Raw genomic sequence first — 22344 nt, 5'->3', positions numbered from 1 at the left:
TACCAGACAGGTTGGGCCCCAGATGCGGGTTTCATTGTCTTACCTAGAAGGCTTATGTACAATTACTCCTGCCCCTCAGGTGCCAAAAAGCATCTGTCTGTCTGCTAATGTGAAGTTTTTCAAGGAATAAACTGATAAACTTAATTGCATTATCTAATTTACATTAATAAAGATACATTATTTTTACATGTATGCTATATGTCCTATTCCTAGCGTCTGCGTGGAGTTTGTATGTTCTCCCAATGTTCATGTGGGTTTCCACCCATAGTCCAAAGACATACTGTTGGGTTAATTGTCTTCTGGGAGAATTGGCCCTGGTGTGAGTGTGTGTGTGTTTGTGTCTGCGTGTGCCCAGTGATGGACTGGCGTCCTGTCCAGGGTGTATCCTGCCATGCATCTGTTGCATGTCAGGATAGGCTGCAGCTCCTCCACGACCCTCAAATGGATAAAGCGGTTAGAAAATGGATGGAATGGATGGAAATAACATGAGGGGAAAAAAGAGATCATTCAAAGGAATCTGTTTATCTGTCTTTGAAGACATAGTATTCACATACAGTAGTATATAGTATATAATAGTATATATAGTATATAATCGTATTATTATAATTAGCATTATAAATAGTAATGATAATAATACAATTAGTGGTAGTAGTCAGAGTAAACATAATGCTAGTAGTAGTAGCAATTGTTCTAAAATGATGAGAACAAATATAACCAAGAAGAAGACGCACTGGTTCATGTGAGGCCAGGTGTTGATTTCCCTGTTTTCACTTCACGATAAAAGTATTTGAAAAATTAGGTCAAAATTACAGCCAAATTACTTTGAAATTGTGTGAGCACGAACTCAGGAAGAAATATATTTTGCCTGCTGTGGCCTGTTGTGATGACATAATTCCCAAGGTTTCAGCAGTGCACACCTCTGTGTTTATTTAAAACTGACTTTGCCAAATCAGGGAGCATGAAGCATGAAGAGAATGTGACATATTGTCCTCCTGCTGAAGCTCAGTGAGTCTTATCTCACAGCGTTATGCATAAAATGTAGTTAATCCCTCTGTCTTTAGATCTAGAAGCAGGACAGATTCTTTTAAACTGAAAACATTATGTAAAGAACATTTTAAAAGAGTTGATTAGTCTGTGTTAATTATTCCTTTACCTAAAAAAATCACAAAAGGGTAATTTCTTTAAATGTCATTTGTTTGGAGAGCATTGCATTTTAATGAAAAAAAAATGCTGTTAGAAACAATATATATATTTATTTGCTGAATTCTGTTTCAACAAAGAATGACCATGTAAATGCAGCATATTAATCACTACATTAAACGCAGCTAAGTGACTGTTTCCTGTATGGAGCTAATGGATTATGTGAAATGGTAGTGTAATATGGGCAGAGTGAGATGTGTGAATATGTATTGCTGCATGTCTAAGACTAGTGTTTGTTTTCATCATGTATTTATTTTACGTTATTTTGTAAATTTGTATAGTAATGCCAAAGACAAATTTCCACCCTTTGGGTAGTCAATCAAGTTATACCTTATTTCATAAAACTGGTCATTCACTGGGCACCTCAGAGCTTACACACCTGACAGAACCATGTTCATGGATAGATGCAGGAAGAGGAAGGTGATTCTGAAAGTATCAGGTCATTGAAAAGTTGAAGCAAAAAGAAAAACAAATCTGTTTTTCTATACTGCACTTTAAGACGTCTGATAAATTCAAAGTTTTCTTATGTTTATTAATATTAACTGGTGATGTTAGAGTGTGGAGCTGCATCAGAATGCAAGCTCTGAAGGGACAGGTAGAACTATTGCCACAGTGTTGCTTTTGGCCGAGAACATTGATTTTATTGTGAACATAGTGTGACCTATAAAGAACAATACATAAATTGTTGAAATTCATTAGACACTGCTGTCAAAACATTTCAGACATTTTGAATTGTTCTACTCTTTTCACTCAATGTTTGTACTTCTTTCCTTAATGCAGAAACACAAATCTTCTCTTGAAACTGTAAACATTTTGTTTTGTGGTAGTACTTAATTGTGAAGTATCCTCTATCCTAGAGGTTGTACCCATTTTGACAGAAACATTGTGCTATTGGCAGATGCCAAAGTCTGGCACTTGGTGAAATGCCCAGGCATTTGTTCTCTAACTGCCCAACAACAATGGACAAAAGCCCAGAGCCAATGGAGGCAGATTGCCAAGACTGAAACGCTGTACTGTATTTAACAGCACACCACTCTGGTCTGTAAGCTGTTACAATGTCACACAGCCAGGTTTTTAACAGAGAAGTAACTATTCTCACAGTGGCTTTATTATTCAATTACGAATGAAGACATTGACAACAAAGTCTGAATAATTCAATGCCAAATCACTGGTCACGTACCAGTCCAGCTTTAGAATGCATAGTTCAACAGCTGTTTGAAAACAACTTGGCATCCGCCCCTAACATGTGTAAAAGGATAACAAACAAGTGTACGGTAAAACATTGAAGTTTTGACAGCATACGTAAAATTTCAATAACAGTTTTTTTTTACTCAATAAAATGGAGGCAGTATTTTTCAAATGTATATTGGCTTGAACCCTCATTACAACTGTTTTACATTGGTTTGACGACAGAAGTGCCCCCAATGCCACTTGATATCATTTTTGTTAGTGCCTGGAAATCTGAAAATTGGCATCATTGTTGAATCAAATATTAAGTTGGACTACTTAAAATATTTTCGTCAATACTTTGAAAATATTGTCTTTTGTTTTGGTTCCCACATATAATATAAAAGTAGCCAAGCTAAATCTTCCACACACTTTCTTTTTTTAGAAGTCTAAGAATTGGTTATAACTCTTGCACACTGCAATATACAAAATGCAGTTTAATCAGAGAGAGAATATTTGTTTTTAAAGAGATACTGTAGTTCTTGTGGTTTTTAATCATGCTACTAATTTGTTAATTTCTTTTGCTAATTTTTAAAGGAAAAGACTACGTTTAGAACTGCCATACCTAAGAGACTTATAAACATATCAAAGCACTTGATTTAAAAAGACTTTATTTTACCACCCATTAACTGTCAAAGATCATTCGTAGGTCTTTTTTTCACTGTCTTTGAGGATTGGCATGTATCAGCGAAACTACAAACAAAGGATTAGTGAACACGGGTTCTTCTCATAGAACTGATAAAGATCACCCACCATGACATAACTAGAGATAAGTCGTAATGGAATGAGTTAGTACTCCATGGCACAAAGTTAACCCAGTATCAAAAGTTCATTCCCCATGAGGATCACTGCAAATGTCGGTACACTGTCGATATTTTTCATAAGGTTTGATTGACAATCCACAGACTTTGAAGCCTAAATAGTAACGCATTGGATTTAGGTTTAATGTTAAAAAAGATATTTGCATTAGATATTTATATATGTATGTGTAATGTGTCACATTATAATACACCTGTCAATTGATTAATAATTACAATAAGTATAGCTTATTTGTGTGGTTGTATGGTTAGTATGTTTTTTGGTATCACCTGCTCTGATTACTGGATTGTATTGATTATTATCATTTAGTATTTTAATGGTCTGCTACAGACATATTGGATACTGCTGTTTTTTTAAGAAAGTGCAGGGTTTTATGTGTAATTTCTCTGTAGGTTAATCTTTTTATTGCTCATTGAGCAATTCAACGCTATGAATGTGAATTTCAGGCAGGTCTCTGCCTGAAAAGTGAGCTTCTTATGCTTAGTATTTTTAGGTATTCTTTTTTTTACAAAAGCATGTGTTTTGCATATTACACTAAGTGATTGAATATTATTCCTCCACAGATATAAGAATTATCAGTTACATAATATTATAAGGCACAAGACACCTTGATAATATCTGAAAATGTGAAAAATGCTGCTCAGAGAATCTGCCTGAAGGCTCGGAGACTCATCAATAAGTCTCCACGTGGAAATCTAGGTGCAAAAGGGCAAAAGGTGCAAAAGGTGTGTAAGAATCTCTAGTATGAAGGTATCCCATCTATTTTTTTAATTAACACATACAGGTAATTGACAAACTCTACTGTAAAGTCACTTAGGGCAGTATGACAGGTGGATGATCACTCAGGACCAATAAGAACTGGTTACCATTGACCTTGCCCAAGGGGACAAGTGCTGTAAAACCATGCAAAGAAAACAAGCCCCACAGAACTGCAGAGCCACTCAAGCCCCTTCACTGTTGGAGCCACAAACTCACAGCTATACAGTTCTTTAGGTTGGCAGTGCACGTCTACCTGTCTTTTTTGCACCCATGAACTCACAAACATGCCATGCCGGTGTGATGAGCCATTTGTGTTCTGCAAACTACTCTAAGGAGATCTCTGCAGGCAACTTTTCACTAAACTGTCTGCTTGTGCCCCAGGTTGAATTTGTAGGCAATTGATCTGCAGGTGCTTGCTTATTTTTCCTTGTTCTTTTAAATATTGTGCAGAAGTGTACAGATAAGTGTACAGATACTAATCATCACCATCATCATCATCAGCCCTTATACCTTTCTGGACACTCCACTCAAAGCACTGTACAGTTAATGGGGACTCCCCTCCATTACCAACAATGTTCAGTCCCACCTGGATGATGCAACGGCAGCTCCCCACACAACCAGCTATTAGTGGGGAGGAGAACAGAGTAATGAAGCCAATTTGTGGATGGGGATTATTAGAGGCCATGATTGGTAATTTGACCAGGACACCGAGGTTACACCCCTACTTTTTTGAGAAATGCTCTGGGATTTTTAATGACCACAGAGAGTCAGGACCTTGGTATTATGTCTTATCTGAAGGATGGCACCTTTTTATAGTATAGTGTCCTTGTCAGTATAATGGGGCATTAGGACCCACACAGACAGCATGGTGAGTGCCCCCTACTGGACCCACTAATACTCTTCCAGCAGCAACCATAGTTTTTCCCAGGAGGTTTCACATCCAGGTACTGACCAGGCTTACACCTGCTGGGCTTCAGTGGGCTGCCAGCTGTGAGCTGCAAGGTGATATGGCAGATCCTGAAACCTTCAATCCACAGTAAACAAGCTCACTGAAGTCCTTACGTCTGCAAACTGATACCCTTTGCTGATGATGTCTTTCCAATGAGTTCCATGCTGACATCACCTTAGACACCATTGCTCAAATGCAAGTTGAGCTGTCTTGGTCACTGAAATTCCAGCACTCGTCCCTTTTTCAAGTCACTGAGCATTCATGCTGGAGTCATGTACTCTATCATTCTAGGCAATCGGGTCTGTCCAACATTATTACACATGACCCTAATCATGTTGGGATGTTATTTGCTTAATTAATGCATGAGCAACATCTGTGTGGATGTCCTTGCCTATTCAGTATGCTTGGTGTTCCTCATTTAGGTGTGTCTTTTTCAGCAATGAATAATGCTAAAACAGAGATTATCCAACCATCACCAGAAGTTCAAAAAAGAAAGTGAAATGCCAAACCTATTTTTAAAAATATACAACCTAAAATCTGTTTGTTTTTTTAAAAAAAAAATTAATTTTCCTAAAATGAAAATTAAATGGCACAGGATTACAGCCAAACATGCCACATATTCAATAAAGTTGATCTTCCTCTGAGTGTGAAACCTAGTTCTCTCATGACTGTCGTGGCTTTAAAAGGTATGGAAGGCCAACACTTGACATCAAAATATAAATTTGTAAGTGACTTTTGCTTTGAAGGAATGGTCATTCAGCTCGAAAGCATTCACCGGGATGTTAAAAAACCCCATAATTACTGATACACTTCATTGGCAGATTAACACAAACAGTTCCAAATGAAAGCTGGTATCTAAGTACACACCAGGCAAGAAACGTGAATTAAATTCTGTATGTCACATAAAAATGTATCACTGAAGTTGAAAAACATGTCAATACAGTCACTGTGTTGCAGAGAATGTTTTTCTCATGCTGTTATTTAGGCATATTGTAAAAATTGCAGTGTTAGTAGCAACAAAATGTCCTGGCTGAGGAACTCTTGGATTTTTAAATGTTTAAAAATGTAAATGTTTAAAATGTCACTCAGTCTTTTCCCCCGCACATGAATTTAAGACAAATTTACACCTATGGTTCTAAAAAGATATATAGCCATTTCAAAAGGTGTCTTATGAAATTTACCTGTCATTACCAACATCTGAAGTCATGTGAGGTTGTTGGGAAAGATGAGCGATAGCTGTGGGCGTCAGAGTGTCTGGTTTCTGTCTGTAATGAATGACTGCTTAGAACCTGATTTAATAAAATGATCAAGCGACAGAACAGTACACTTGAACTGGCGCTAGAGGGTAAACATCAGACAAACAGAAAAGGCAGGATTATAGCAAAGAAATCACATTAATTAAAATAGTCCATTTTCAAGTTAGTTTCCATTATTATTTCCTAGAATGCCTTTTTCATGGTGAGCACTGTCTCAGTGCACTCCACTTGTCAAAGGCAATTATACAATATGTTCTAATTTTATCCAGACTGGCTAGATGGATAGCATAGACTTTCATTTTAAACCTTTGTAATATTGTCAGTAATTACAGGTTTACTTCTGCATTTTTGGCACATCCTCCGGTGATGTGACCTGTGATCTCCTGTGCTGTGCTGTTAACACCCAGTTCTGAGAACCTGTCAGGTGATTCTAGATCACTGAACTGCCTAGCCAGTGGAAACACTAGGACAAATGTGGTGCAGATATGAAATAATGAATCCAGCAATTGTTATAGATACTGCTTCCCTGACAATTCAGTGAAACTCCAATCAATCCAGTGGTTTTGAAGAGAAAAAGCACAATGATTTGGATGTTGTGCCCTTATTATGTCCGTCATATGGTGAAACCTGAGGAAGTTTCAATATTCAAGCAGTCATTTTTCTTTTGTTTTCTTTATTTCCAATTTTCAGTGGGGAATTAACCTTTATTTGTTCTTATGCAGCTAACAAAGTGACACAACTCTCAACAAAAAATGCCTCAGTGGTTTATACTATCTCATTAAAGGTCCTTCTGCTGGAATACTGGCTCAAATTTCCCAATAGAATTTAAACCAAGTGAACTGCGTATAAAACAAGCCATTTAACTCCAAAAGCTCTAATCCCCAAAAGGTAAAACATGCCTCCTAAGGAAGATAAGGACCCTAAACCCGTAACAATTATGCAAGAGACGTGGAAGCATGGAATACCACTCTTCAATTCATCACATTAAAAGAAGCAGTCGTATTGCACATGCATTCGTGAAATGGAATTAAAAAAACAGAAAGGATTTCTAGTACAGGCAAGGACACTTGGAGATGGGACAGCTCAGTGGCCTGTGAAGTGAAGGGAAGCCCAAAGGAAATGCTCCCTGACTTGGCAGGGCTCAGTTTAATGAAGCAGTGCTGAGTGCTTTGACAAACAGACAGTAAACAAGCTCACATCCACAAACGACCCCCCTTTCTCCCCCTCAGCGTTGGATACTGACACCGCAGAACAGCAAGGCAGGAGACAATCAGAAAATTACCAGAATGGATGAAAATTAGAACTGTAAAATTAAGGAGATTGAAATGAACAAGATGGGCAGTTTGAATTATTTAAACCATATATGTACCGCACACAAATAGCCTATGGATGAATATGGGTATATTTATAGAAAATTTTCCTATTTTTTAGTTTTATATATATATATATTACATTCCTTCAGCTTTCATCATGCACCCCCAGATTTAAATCATCTTTCTCACACACGTGGCTGTTCATTCCAACTTTCATGAAAAGGTTGATTATGTTAGTATTATGCACATGGTTGGTATGAAGTAGATCAGTGCAGTAGACTAGAAAGCCATGAGCAACCTTCAGCTGACTGTTATATTGGCCTGGGATAGGACAGGTTTGACAGTTAATCACACCATGGACATGCTAGAAGTCTAGGAATGCTATAGTTATGCTCTGCTCCATATGTCAATGCCTTCTCCAACATGTTTGTTAAAACAAAATTTTTCTCTCAGAACTTTGACTGTTCCATTTGAGTCACCATTCCCCTTGAAAAGAGATTCATTTTTTTTAGATTTCACTGCTACAATTTCATAAAATATGCTTTAATTTGCTTGTTTGTTTGTTTGTTTGTTTGTTTGTTTGTTTGTTTAGAATAACAGGAACCAGCAAAAGAGGTGTACAAAAATGTAATTGTTCCACAATTTCTAAAATATTTTGGAAGGTGTATCCAAAAGAGTCTCAAAATAAACCTCCATAGAGCTCCCTGCAGCGTATCTATTCTTCCTGTTTATGAATAAAACAAAGTAGAACTTCTTTATGCCAAATAATTCATCAGTTTTAAATATGTCTGCAATAAGGTAACAGTCAAATACATATTTTAGGCACTTTGGTTGTTAGAACTTGGTCTGTAACATTTCCCAACTTCAATTATAATAAAATTATTTTGTTTTCCTAGTAGAACAGTTTATATACCAGTGGTGCAAAGCCACAATGCTAGTTTCCCGCTTCTGAAAGTTCCAGCTTAAGGTGATCTAGACGGTGACCTGCTAGGTTTATGTTTTGGAATAATAACTTTAAACTGGTCTGATTATTTTACGGCCAGTTTATCCACCATCCCCTTAGACTCTGCTGGTACAATTACACTTTTTAAAAAACATTTTCTCCACTCTGGGAAGGAAGAAAATGTTTGTCAGTACTACACATACAACCTGGGTCAAGATCAAGCTGATATCTCACATTGTTCATTTCAAAATGGGGCAATAAACAGGGAAAAGAGGAAATGACACAAATATAACACCTCATCTTTTATTCATGCCATTAAATATGAACAACAATCAAAAACAAATCACAACCTTACCAGAAATAATTAAGAAAGCAAAACAGTCTTGTTGATCAAATATGTTTATGTAAAAATCAGAAATAGATGTCTGATATTATTGTTCATATTGCAGTATACATCAATTTAAAAATGAACTTACTTATCCCTTTTCTTATTACTGTACAGATATTAAATGAGGTCAGCATACTATTAATAGATTCAATACATGGAGCTCAAGCTTATAAAAGGGCTGAATGAATTATGTTAAACTTATTCTGGGAGAAAACTGTACTTGAATGGCAAAAGGCAGCAGAGTAGTCGGGCGGTCGCTCTTTGCAAGAGTTCTTAGCTCTTGCAACATTGTCTTTGTTATTTAATGTTACGCCACGCCAGTCATTAAACAATAATTTTGTGTAACATGAGTCCCTTTACAAAGTACAGTAGAAAGCCATGTCATGTTGTTAATAGGCTGCTGCTGAATATTTCTTGATTGAAAAACTCTGACAGTGACCCGTTATGTGTTTCGTTGTCTTCTCGTTAGGTTTATTATTTTAACCAAAATAAAATAGAAATGTTATTTACTTCTTTAGAACTGGGTCATTAATCGGAGTCCACGGAGCCGCGGACGAGTTTTCCACAGACGGCGAAAGGCGAAATATACATCGATCGCCTATCACATTTTTATTGCCTACTGTTTTCTCCTTAGGAGAGGATTCTAGCTGAGTGACAATTCCTGATGTCTGGAATGCCGTGGAAAATCCCAAATAATCCAATACAGGACCAGATCCGCGATTTTGCAGGTACTAGTAACAAAAATGTCTGCGGTCTTTCGGGTTTTCGAAAACAAATGTGTATTCTTCTGCCATTGTTCATCACAACTATGACTTTCCTATATAATACACTATGTGATATCCATTTCCAATTTAAAAAATACTTCTGCTCTTTAACGTTTAAACGTGTTTTACTTAATAGATGGTAAATCTCTGAAGAGATTCAGGGTAATTTCGTTTTAGGGGGTGTACTGTTCACAGTTTTGTTCTGGAGGTGTGTCTGGAGGGACCAAACAGATACCTTTCAAGGGACACACCTCCGTACCTGGTCTATAAAATAGATTCAAGGATGAGCAATTTCAATCTGCATCTCTGAGACATTCTGATTTGTCATCTGTTGAGTTTTAAAGGGCCAGAGCTTGCACCTCGCATTTTCAGAATGGGAATCTTGCAAAGTCTTTGCCAGTGCTTTGAAAGACCCAAGAACACCAATGTTCGGCTGAAGCTGCCTGTGGTCTGTTTCATCTGGCAGACCGCCATGATCATCCTGTTCGGCATTTTCATCCGCTATAACCACGAGGCCGACGCTCACTGGCCTGAATTCAAGAAGCAACAAAATATAACCAGCGACATAGAAAACGACTTTTATTACAGATACCCCAGTAAGTACTTTTTTATGTGTCTCCAAGAAACGTATATTTGGTTAACATGCTTTGGGTACTCAAAGTTAATATAACTGAAAATGCATTAGAATATCACAGTTTGGTAAAAATTGACATACAAATGTGCGTTTTACAATCGCACAATGAATATAAATAACAAATTATATTTGTTATAAAAGGTATGAACCCAAACTCGGAACTGTCGGTTTTGTGTAGTAAAGTTTTCTTGTTTATTTTATTTTTCTTTTTAAAGTGAATATTTTAGGAAAGTTAGTCGTTGCTCCAAAATGTTAAAATTGGTTCAAACTCCTAACCTGTTTTGCATAGACCTACACTTGCCAATGACTTTGAAAAGGACTTTCAACCAGCATAACCAGTGATTTGTGGGAATAGTGCGCAAACACGATGGATCAGCTGAAACCAATCAGATTTAACTTTGCACTTGGCCGAGAAGAAAACTGTCAACAGAGTGATTTATGAATAAGCTAGACGCCTAAAAACGAGGTAAACCAGAAGAAAAATGATTAATTATTGACTGAAAAAGACATAAATATAAATTCTTAACGTATGTTTGGGAGGGGTGACGACAAGCAAACCATTCGACTTAGCTGTTCTAAATCCTAATAGGTACCACCGTCATTTTGTGAAGTTATATATAATACGCAAAATCCAACTTTTCGCATTTCGCCTCCCGCATTCCTCCTGCACTGTCCTTTCCAAGAAAACGGAATCCTCATGGTTAAACTTCTCACTCTGCATGAGGGGGCTCTGTCCAGCGAATTAAGACAAATCTTGATATACCTAAATACTCAACTTCGTCACACGCATCTAATTCTCGGGTGTCGTTGTTCTTTGTCAGTAATCGATTGGTTATCCCCAGCGGTTACGAAAGTTTTTTACGTGCTGTGTGCATCCAAGGTTTAAATGGGAATGCCTTCCAGCCTTTATCGGAAAGTGGCTTATTTATTACATCTTGAATGTCATGCCAGTTCATTGCAAAACGCACACATGGATAATTTAGACATGGCAGCTAGCTTAACCAGCATGCCTGTAGGAGGTGAGAGGAAACCAGACCACTTGGGGAACCCCCCCCCCCAAAAAAAAAACATGGTAACTCCACACGGAATGCACTAAAGTTGGTTTTAAGCCCAGTACCATAACACTGAGATGTCGCAGCTAACTGCTATGCCACAGTGGTGCCCAAAAAGGCTGTTTTTAAAAAAGTCACCATGATGTCATTCTGTGACCCATTCATTTTCTATCCTATGCATCAAATTCAGGGTTGCAGGGGAGCAGGAGCCTGTTCTGGTTAGCAACAGGTGCAAGGCAGGGTACACCCTGGATGGGACACCAGTCCATTGCAGGGAACACACAGACACACACACCGGGGTCATTTTTCCAGAAGCCAATTAACATACCAGTTTATCTTTGGACTGTGGGAGGAAACCCATGTGAACATGGGGAGAACATACAAACTCCACACAGATAGCACCCGGGTCCAAAGTTGAGCCCAGGGCCCCAGTGATACCAGACAGACTGTGACACCAAACTGCCCTTATTGGCATTAGCTAATCATCGGTTATTAAAAACATACGTGGGAACATAGGAAGCAGAGTAATTTAATCTTTTGAGTTTACTGGACTGGGCTTTTACATCATCCATTTGTTAGAACAGACAATAGATCTGGTTTTGCCTGCAGAAAAGAAAAAAGCAGCATCTCAATGTCTCTTGTGATTTCATTACATGTGCTGTCATGAGTTCTTACCTCAGACATAACTGGTAATGGTCTGACTTAAGCCCTTGTCCAGCCTCTACCATTGTTAATATTTTAAAGAGTACTGTCATCAGATAAAAGAGCTATAGGCAACATAATGTTGGAAATCAAACGCCTGTGTCATGTGATCCAGGTAAGTCTTTTATTTGTGTATAGAGTGAAGACTATTGTCATGATGCAAGTAACATAATTAAGAGACCAAATCTTTGTAAGAGTACACCTGAGAGAAAGCGACCACTAATCCATTTGATGTTTATATAAAATGTTGTGCTATGTCCCTGGGGTTCATAAATGGACTTTTTAAAAGTGAATAAAGGGTAACATCTTCACATGACAGAGCCTTTTAAACTTTTGCGTGTGGCTGTGATTTGATAGCATGCTTTCTGTTTGCTTTCAGCAAGTTGGTCTGATTTATTCCCAGCCATGTCTGTGGTAACCCAGAGTCTATCAGACTAGAACGCTAGACTTGGGGAGCTCTTGCAAGAATAATATAGAGACCCCACTAAACATTGCTTGTGCGATTTTTTTAGGAGGAAACCAGAGCAGCTGGTGAAAGCCCATGTGGTCACACATCTAGAATCAAGCCCAGGGCTGAAGACTGCTGATGGAGCAGCACTGAACCACTGTAGCCATGAGTTATAATATCAGTTTCATGTGTTCAGTACTGCAACACTGAAAGTAACATTTGTATGAAATTAGTTGAAAGAATTCCTTCATCTCTTACAAGAAGATATCCATATGGTATTTGTAGAAGAAACAATACATTTACAATAAAAGGTTTCCCACAGTAATGTAAATAATGCAATATGACAGGACCTGCTTATGATTTGAAAATAAACACAGAAAAACAAAGGATGGGGGGGAAAAGTGAGGACATTTAACTGAGAGACAGCTTCTTAGATCAAAACCAGAGCAAAGGCTCAAACATGTTTCTGGCTTACATCTGCTGTGATGATACTGCAGTCTAGAATGAATAATTAGTGGTGCATCTCATGCAATTTTTGACTGTTTTTAATTGGCAGGATGCCCAGATCATTTTGCTCAAATTTCTTGTTGGACAGGTTTTGAAGCAAGTCATACTTAGAAATGAAAAGTACCACATCTCAAAACTTTACCTTACTAGTTAGGAGTTTTTTTATTTAAAGACGTTTGGTATGATGAATTTACAAAAGTACATTTAAATGTCATAATTTTCTGTGAAAGTTTGGAAGTTAAGAACTCCAGCCTATCCACCAACCACACATTGGAATGCTGTCCATTCAGAGCTCGAACGTCCTCCCACTAGGCTGACTGACTGCTTACTCAGGCTCTGATCAACTTTGTTGAACCTTTCCAACCCATGTTCCTCTTCCCTTCTCTCGGTAGGCTTCCAGGATGTCCACGTGATGATATTTGTGGGCTTCGGCTTCCTCATGACCTTTCTGAAGCGCTACAGTTTTGGGGCTGTGGGCTTCAACTTCCTGATTGCTGCCTTTGGAATCCAGTGGGCTTTGCTAATGCAGGGCTGGTTCCATCATCTGGACTTCAACGATGGGAAGATCAAGATTGGGATAGAAAAGTAAGATTAAAACTGTAGTCAATTTCATCTGTAATTTCTTAGTGGTCTTGGAACAAGTTTCTTTCCTATCTGGATGGGCTTGATAAAGTATAATGAAGTCTTTTGATGCCAGATTTTAATACAACACTACTGTGAATTGCAACAATAATTCTTTAAATTTGAGCATGTAGTAATTATAAGAATCGCAAGGTGTTTTAGATTGGGGGAAAAAATGAGTGACCTAAATTGATGACGGATCTAAGCCTTTATGATTGGTAGGGCTATGTCAGAAAGCCAAAATAAAACCAAGTCATCTAGAGTGGACTGTTGTCAAAATATTTGCTGTCCTTCAGTTCTTATTCAACATGATCCTCAACAAGTGAACTACATGCCAGGTTAAATGTGATTGCTATTATCACTGAGTTGATGGCTCAAGCTATAGGGAAAGATGCAATAATCATCCATTTCTCACTGTGCTTTCACCTACAGTATCTATCCAGCATCTTAATACTTTCATTCTCTTTCCAGCCTTATCAATGCTGATTTCTGTGTTGCGGGCTGTCTGATTGCCTATGGAGCGGTGCTGGGGAAAGTCAGTCCAGTTCAGCTGATGGTGATGACGCTGTTTGGAGTTACTCTTTTCGCAGTGGAGGAGTACATCATCCTGAACCTCATTCATGTGAGTCTGAATACTGCCGCCTGCTTACCTGAAGCTGGTGCATTGTGAAATGTAATCAACTCCTTTCATATATAATAAAATTAATTATCTTTCTTATACCCAGAATGTGTTCTGGGTTTGTTAGCACCTAGAGATCCACTGAATGACAAAATACATTGTGGGAAAACCTCCGGGATGCTTAATGCATGCATATTTTTGTGTTCATAACAGGCTCGGGATGCTGGTGGCTCCATGGTTATCCACGTATTTGGGGCATATTATGGTCTGGCCATCTCTCGAGTTCTTTATCGACCAAATCTAGACCAAAGCAAACGCCTGCAAGGCTCTGTCTACCACTCTGATGTGTTTGCCATGATTGGTAAGTTGAGAATAAGGTTTGTAACCTGAATACCACCCCAGCCACTGCTCAGCATACAGTATATACTCTCCTTAGGGGTGGCCATTGCTAAACAAACCTTCCTGATGCCTTCCTTACAGGTTTAAATGTCTACTGTATGAGATCAGGTAGCATTCTTGGCTTAGGAAAATAGTCAGACAGGTATACTGCAGTTGTATGATGTAATTAAGCTGTCAATTACTGTTTCAAAAGGTTAACAATTCTACTGAGACTGTATTGCAGAAGCACCTTGGCACTATTCAAACTACTCTTCTCCAGCCCTGACTAACACTGCAGTTTCTCTTTCCTCCCCCCCCCCCTCCTCCCCCCCCAGGCACCCTATTCCTCTGGATGTTCTGGCCCAGTTTCAACTCGGCTATCGCTGGCCACGGGGACGGACAACACAGGGCTGCTATCAACACCTACCTATGTTTGGCATCCTGTGTGGTCACTGCAGTGATGATATCCAGTGTTGTAGAGAAGAAGGGCAGACTTGACATGGTACGTTACACCCATCATATATATCTAGCTACAGAACTAAGCTAATGGTGGTCATGTGTGTCTTTATAATTGATATTGTAGACACACTCCTTGATGTGTTTTCGGCCCTTACTGTCTTTTACACACTAACACAGAGATGGTAATAAATTTACAGTTATCTCGTGAGCCTCTGGTTGCTCTTATGTGTGGCATTTCCTTACAATATGTAAGCAATTAGCCCATGTTTTGGGGACCTCCCTGGACCTGCATGCAAACCTAGTACTGTGAGGGCTTGGAACCAGCTCTCCTGTCTTTTTGAGTCTGCCTCCTAACCCAGAGCCCGTTTTGCAGGTGCACATCCAGAACTCCACCCTGGCTGGAGGCGTTGCTGCAGGGACAGCCGCAGAGTTCATGCTCACACCCTATGGCAGCCTGATTGTTGGCTTCTGCTGTGGCATCATCTCCACCCTAGGCTACGTCTACCTTACAGTGAGTACAACATTTTTTAGTGTTAAATTAATAACCGTGCTCTGTTATAGAAGAACTTGCCCATTAAGCATTGCATGAAGGATCAAGATACGAATTGGAGATTTGTGTCAGAAATGCCAGTACTTTTTCTAAGAAGCATAGAATGAACTGTTCACTCTGGCAGAGAGTCCAGTAAGATCTAGAAATGGTGTTCAACTTATACCCATTATAACTGCCAACCTTGTTATTCACAGCCTTTCTTGGAGTCGAAGCTCAAGATTCAGGATACCTGCGGCATACACAACCTGCATGCCATGCCAGGGCTTATAGGGGGCATTGTTGGTGCTATCACTGCTGCAGCTGCAAGCAAGGAGGTCTACAGCGAAGAGGGGTGAGCTCATTTTTCACACTCCTTCCTGCAAGGGTTTGCAGACCCACTGAGGATTGAGAGGTAATGTGGTTACCCTGGGCCCTGATGATATAGCCAACAAAATCCTAGCCTGTAGCCCTACCCAAACTGCCCACTGCCTGAGACACAGCCAGCAAGCACACATTTCGCAAAGAATTAGTTTTTTATACCAACAAAATGTTTTTAATTTGAAACTGTTCGAATGCCAACTTTAGTTGTTGGAATGGAGGTTTTTGGATAATGAAAGCTCTCTCATTGCACCTGATGCTGACTGGTTGATGTAAACGTGTCGTCTCTTGACCTCCAGGTTTAAACTGACTTTTGGCTTTGAGGGGGAGTTTGCACACAGGACCGCCTCGATTCAAGGAGGACATCAGGCAGCTGGAATCGCTGTGGCCTTAGCCTTTGGGTTAGTGGGAGGAACAATAGTAGGTAAGTGAGAAGTGCGATAGTGAACTGAAAGATCAAATTCTTCTTGTGTTTGTTTCAGACGTAAGCAAGCATTAGGTATGTGGCTTAGTGTTATTTCTAGCATGATGAATGAGATGGGTAGATTTACTGTTTCCTTTTTTTCCTTGATTGGTGCTGTGGCATAATGCATCACCTATTAGAATTGTTGCAATAGTATTATTAGTTTTTGGTCCTGGATTGCCATCTTGTGGTCAAACATGGTACAGATGGGCAGAACACTGCCTCACAGTTAACTTCACACATTCTTATCGCAGGTATTATCTTGAAGCTACCAATCTGGGGTGACCCTGCCGATGAGAACTGCTTTAATGATGAAGTTTACTGGGAGGTAAGATTGTTGGTGAAATTATCTTAGGTAGGCAAAGGTCTTTGAAATCTCACTATTTGAATGACTTCAGATGGCCATTGGTATGGAAAACCCATAAGGGGACGCTATTAATGGCATGCTATGGAAAAATTAAGTTATCTTGGGGGGTTAAAATCTACTAGCTACTTATTTGGTTAAATGAGTAGTAATAAATTGGAAAACCAATGCTTTTTCCCCACTTCCTTTACTGGTAAATGGTCATTTGCCTAAAGTAGTGATTTTAGAAACTTTTTAATCTGGTATACTACATACATTTAGAACATTATCTCTCTGGATTCTTCTGCATTGATTTGTTTCGCTCAAATTAATTATTCCTAAAAGAATTACCTAGAGTTCCCTGAGCAAAACAGTCTCCTAGGATGCCCTTTGTTTTTGTTTTGACAAGTCGATGAAGGTGATGGAGTTGGGATAAGCTCCTTCTCATTAACTGCAAGTGCTTCCCAATACTCTGCCCGCCTCCAAGCTGAGGTGGGGAAAACATGTCAGTGTAAGAGAATAGAGGGCAGGTGACTTTCACCAGCTGCATTTACATCTGAAACACTGCTGTGTGGGCACATGCCCTTCATAATGCGCACTACCAGTATTTGTCAGGACCATGTTGCTGTAATGCAATTTTTGAGTTTGAGTGTACAGGTATTCTTAGAATGCTTCACCTGTCACTTGAAGGTCATCCACTGATATAACAAAGTTCTTCAACAGCCCTGCATATGTATAAAATGTCTGCAAGGGAACTTGAATAACAGACTTTTATATTCACCAGACTGTTTCTAGCCATGTTTTATTGCATTTCATATAGAAGTACATATTGATTTTTCCAGGTACAGTACTTCATTGTATTTTAGGTGCATCTTATGAAATCTGTTAGCCTTTTAATTCACCTTGTAAATTGCCCAGCTTTAAAGATTAAGAACACCTAAGCAAGTAAAATGGTCCTTGAAGCCAGAGATTGTATAAATCAAACTTATGAATACTTGCTTTGTTGAATTCATTTGCTTTACTGATCACAATTTAATTGATCCAAGTATTAATTTCTAATAACTATCCTGTAAAATTGCTGGTTGATCTGAGCTGGTGAAGATCTGACCGTACAATCTTACAATCTTTTTTTTGGACAGGTTCCTGAAGATGAGGAGAGTCTTCCACCCCCTGTAGAATACAACAACCACATGATGGGCAAGCACACAGGCCCCTGAATGTCCATTTTTAAGGTAAAGTATCTTAACAGGCTGGTACTCCTGCCAACTAGATACCCTTGGAAGGTTGAGGAACCGTTCATTTCATTCAGTTATGAAACAGTGGTGATGTTTGTGGTCGTTCCGGGACGTGTATTTATTATTTTCTGGGAAAATGATATTCTAAGCTAAATAGAAAAATGAGAGTCAAAATATTTACGAGGTTGTAGCATGTAAACGAAGAGGCATGTCACAGCTGATGAAAAGCAAAGGCAAGCCTGGAGTTTTGTTTGGTCTTTTTCTGTGTCACTGAAAACATGGTGGTGTGTGTCAGATTTGGCCTTGACAGAAACACCTTGTTCAGGCAGACAGTGCACTAGGGAGTGTTTTGTGTACAGTCACTACTGTTCTTGTACAATTCTGTGCTTCCCCTATGTGTCAAAATGGGCCTCGTTTTGCCCTGATGGTATGAGAGGTCATATGTGACATACCGAATGTACACTATGAAAGTGTCACTAATGCTGTAAAAGGAACTGTTAAACAGAACTGGATTCGTTTGGCAAATTAAGTTGTTACATTGTAGATCATTTCAACTGTTTTTGTCCATAAAATAGATCCTGGAAATCTGATATTGACTGAAAAAGTAGTCGTTCAGTTCCTTGTTTTAAATAAAATAGTTCTGACATTGGATGTCACCTTATTTTAAGCAAAACGCATCTTCCTGGGATTTGATGCACTGTGAAATTTGAACAGAAGATGGCGCCATTAAGCTGTTCTAAATTAAATTTGCAGCCCCCCCCCGCGCTTCTCTCCAAACCAGTGTCTTTGAATTAAATAATGAAAAGCCAAGAGTGTTCCTTGTGGTTTCACCAGATTTTATTCAGCCTGATTTAAAGATGATAAAATTGGATTTAGAGGTCTATTTTTACCTATGATGGCCTCACTGTCAGATGACCCAGCAATGCCCTGTCTGTCAAAGAGACAGTTCCATTTTAATGGAAAGAGACTGGAAGCATTAAAAAAAGATCCCCTCCCCCTTCTCCATCTGACAACCTCTTCCCTATGCTATGTATTTAAATTAAATGCATGCGTGAGATTTCAAAGAAAACGTACTTGCACATGTCCAGTGAAGGGATATAGCTCTCTGCAGCATACCGTTTTCAGAATCTGTACGTTTCTGACCATCAGCAAAACAGGCTGCTGAGATCATTAATTTCACAGGCCTTTCCTATCCATTACAAGCACATGGTGATTGCATACAGGAGAAAGGAGAGCAGGGGTTTTGAACTAAGGGGGTCGTCTAAGCCATCTGAGTTGTATTTTTTTTTTCAAAAATTCATAGGTCAGGATTGCTAATGCATTGGCAAGTTGTTCATTTGTTACTTTTGCAAGAGGCGTCATTTTGAATTTCTCTGAGATAAAACATCACTCGCAAACCAAAAGGCATTTCTCTGATCGCAAATAAGCCTTTGGATGATGTAATACCTCAAGAACACCATGATTCACATTAATAGTGTCGTATACAAATTAACTTGAGAGAGTGAGAGGTTTGAGCTGTTTTTCATTAAATCAATGTTTCAGGAAAAAAAAATGCCAAGCAGTAAATACTACTTCAATCATTATTCTCACTGACCTCATTCACTTGAATGTACAAAGATGCAATTGATAACCACTTGGAAGAGAAATTTGCAGAACTGTTCTACTGTCCAGTTTATAAAAATATTGGTCTTATTAAAATACTAACTGTGTGAGTAAACAAGAACTCTAAAAGTCTTTATTCTACCCAGGTCTGAATTGCACTTCTCAATGGAACATGGCAGCTAGTTCAACAGCCAGAAGACACTTTCCCTCTAATTCTGTCATCACTGGACTGGGTGAGCCCACATCTTCCTGTCTCCAGTCAGGATGATGACTATGAATGAGCAAAGGTTTGCACTGGGACTCTCATTTCCACTGTCCCGGGACTTCAGCCAGAAAGGGAAATAAAACTCACTCCAGCCTGCCTGTTCTGCAGTAGCTTGATTAAAATTGGAAGCAAAGCCCCTCTGACCCTCTGAGGTCCTTTATACCATCGACATGAAGCATCACATTGTTGCGATGATGCTGATCGCCTAGAAGACCACACAGCCGCGGTGGAGCTGGAAAGAGGACACATGGATGAATTGCAGTGCTCCAGTCTATTTTGGAAATTGGTGTAGAACATTGATGTGCTGTAACTTCAGGCCTGAATGGACATCTCTGTTACTGTTGTACTGTTACTTCACAGAATGCTTTTTGGAAGCTAGAGTTAGTGCCAATATAAAACTGGCTACACATTAGATAAGGGATTAATGTGAAAATTGCACTCTTGAAAAAAACCTAGCTATGGAACTATACTGAGAAGCATCAAAAAATGCAACAGATGCTGCTGGTTTTCCACACTCCATTCTTGTGTTTTCAGTGCTGCTCAGTATAGCCTTAGCAATATTTTTAAAGTTCATTTTTAGCTTTAAAACACTACCTGCTGCTTATATAATCAGGGGAACAATGAAGAATTTTTGCAATGGAAGAAAATTAGAAACATTCTTTGTTTCTTACTTTAAATGGAGGTACATCCATATTTTCTGTGGCTTGTATCTGAGCTCTTGTATGTTTGAGACTCTCGATTGTGCGGCGTGTGAGAACAAAGCAGAACCTCCTGCCATTCTACTTTCTATGTGAATAATTTATAATTATTTTATCACCTGCAAATATTGTGTAGACATGGTATTATGGTTTTTATGTGTTTTAGCAACTGTCTGTTCAGAATGGGTATAGAAAGGCCGTACTACATTCTGTTCCATATAAAGTGATTGCTTTCATATTACTCTCCCTCCCCCATTAAAGAAACACTACATCAGTGGATAATTAGTCACATGCATAACCATCTCAGTGCTTCTATCACATGATGCACTGTAGCACAACCAAAGGAACATATTTGGTGTATCTGACAGTTTCTTAAAACCAAGACAAAATCGTAAATGCAATGACTCTGCCTTATGCTTAACACTGGACAAGATTAATATATAGCAAATGCCCAGAAGAGATCTGTGTTACAGCAGCTGTAACCTTTGTAATAAAATCTGAGGTCTTTGATAAGAAGGGCAGAATATCAAATGATACCATTCAGTGTGTCTGGTTCTCAGATTTGTTTCAATAACACCTCTCATGAGCCCCTTTGTTTTGTTTTTGATGGCTTGTGATTAAAGTGTTTTGTCTGTTTGTTTGTTTTTTTTCCCTGAAAGAACTTTCTGCAATGCAGTACAATTTGATTCTCTACTTTAAAGGATTTCTGAAAACAAAATGATGTTTGCCATATGACCGATGTAGCTCATTCATATTGCCATATTTTTGTAAAGGTACTACATTTGAATGTTCAATAAAGCTTTTTTTTTTCTTTAATAAATGATCAACACATTAAGAACATTGGTTGTTGTTGTTGTTTTTTTATAATTGCATAACATTGATTCTAGAAATAAGTGGAACCTCACATGAGATTTTCCTTGTTGACTGCAGAGGTCACTGGAATATGTGTTATATCTATTGCATGTAATGACCCATGTGCTTGCATTTTTCTTTATACTTCTCAGAGCAATGTGTACTCTGAGCTTCTTCGGACAGATCCAGAATTGTGGTAACTGTGGAGCTACGTTATTTTAACTCGTGAATGGTTTTACAACCTCATCAGTAGTTCTAAATGACAAGATAAGTGAGTCATGGGCTCTGTGCCTCAATCTTGACTCTGCTGGCTTGTTCAGTGCACCATTTTCATCCTGTGCAGTTACAGTTGTGCTGTCAGAATTGTTTTGACTTTTGACCTTCCCCCAGTCTGCCACATTATACACTCCAGCTCATCACTGATATTCATTTTTCATATAGATTCATTGAGCAAAACAGAAGTTTATTCCTATAGCCAAACCACTGCCAGGAACGGTACCCTGCATGATTACCTTGTTGTTTTTACCTAGTGCTTTTTATAGTTTTTTTGCAGGTTTATTCATTCCTTTACTAAGCTTTGCTTTATTCTGCTCTGCTTCTAAGAACATGGTAACCCAACAAGGATCTCCCCATTTCATGGAGCTCAGGGCTTTGCCTGAGAGGCTTTCCTATGTTCTGACAAAGTTTAGGAGAAGAGCATAAGAAATGCAGTTGAGGGATTATCATTTAAATGGCTGCTTTCTATTGCTCAAAAGCACAGGCCTGCTGAACTTTAACTTTAAACCTAATTTAAAGCCTAATGGAACTCAACCTTTTCATTGTCATTAATTGGCAATCAATTCCCCCCCTCTCCTCTGTGCCTTTCCATTGGGTTGGCTGGGACTATTCCCTGTGGAATAATGAAGTGTGCAAGGCATTGTGTCCTGTCAGAAAGACACCAT

General features: G+C 38.8%; 1 protein-coding gene across 1 annotated transcript; it reads left to right on the top strand.

Moving 5' to 3' along the window:
- The first annotated feature begins 9054 nt into the window (after positions 1-9054).
- Positions 9055-21391, top strand: LOC148831646 (ammonium transporter Rh type C 1-like). Its single transcript, XM_088922025.1, has 11 exons — positions 9055-10214; positions 13354-13546; positions 14054-14204; positions 14415-14562; positions 14915-15081; positions 15412-15549; positions 15783-15919; positions 16245-16369; positions 16663-16736; positions 17891-17983; positions 19735-21391. The coding sequence occupies exons 1-10, from the start codon at positions 9992-9994 to the stop codon at positions 17966-17968; spliced, it is 1434 nt and encodes a 477-aa protein (XP_088778151.1). The 5' UTR covers positions 9055-9991; the 3' UTR covers positions 17969-17983; positions 19735-21391.
- Positions 21392-22344: the final 953 nt, after the last annotated feature.

This window comes from Atractosteus spatula, chromosome 7 (assembly GCF_055471065.1).
Source record: "Atractosteus spatula isolate fAtrSpa1 chromosome 7, fAtrSpa1.hap1, whole genome shotgun sequence".
Taxonomy (NCBI): Eukaryota; Metazoa; Chordata; class Actinopteri; order Semionotiformes; family Lepisosteidae; genus Atractosteus; species Atractosteus spatula.
The sequence above is the reverse complement of the archived record's forward strand: the minus strand, read 5'-3'. Positions and strand labels throughout refer to the sequence as shown.

Bases quoted from the DNA above. Each gene is read 5' to 3' on its own strand.
- LOC148831646 (XM_088922025.1), top strand. From the start codon at position 9,992: ATGGGAATCTTGCAAAGTCTTTGCCAGTGCTTTGAAAGACCCAAGAAC. The intron at 14,563-14,914 runs GTAAGTTGAGAA...CTCCCCCCCCAG, and splicing joins TGATGTGTTTGCCATGATTG to GCACCCTATTCCTCTGGATG. The intron at 15,082-15,411 runs GTACGTTACACC...CCCGTTTTGCAG, and splicing joins AGAAGGGCAGACTTGACATG to GTGCACATCCAGAACTCCAC.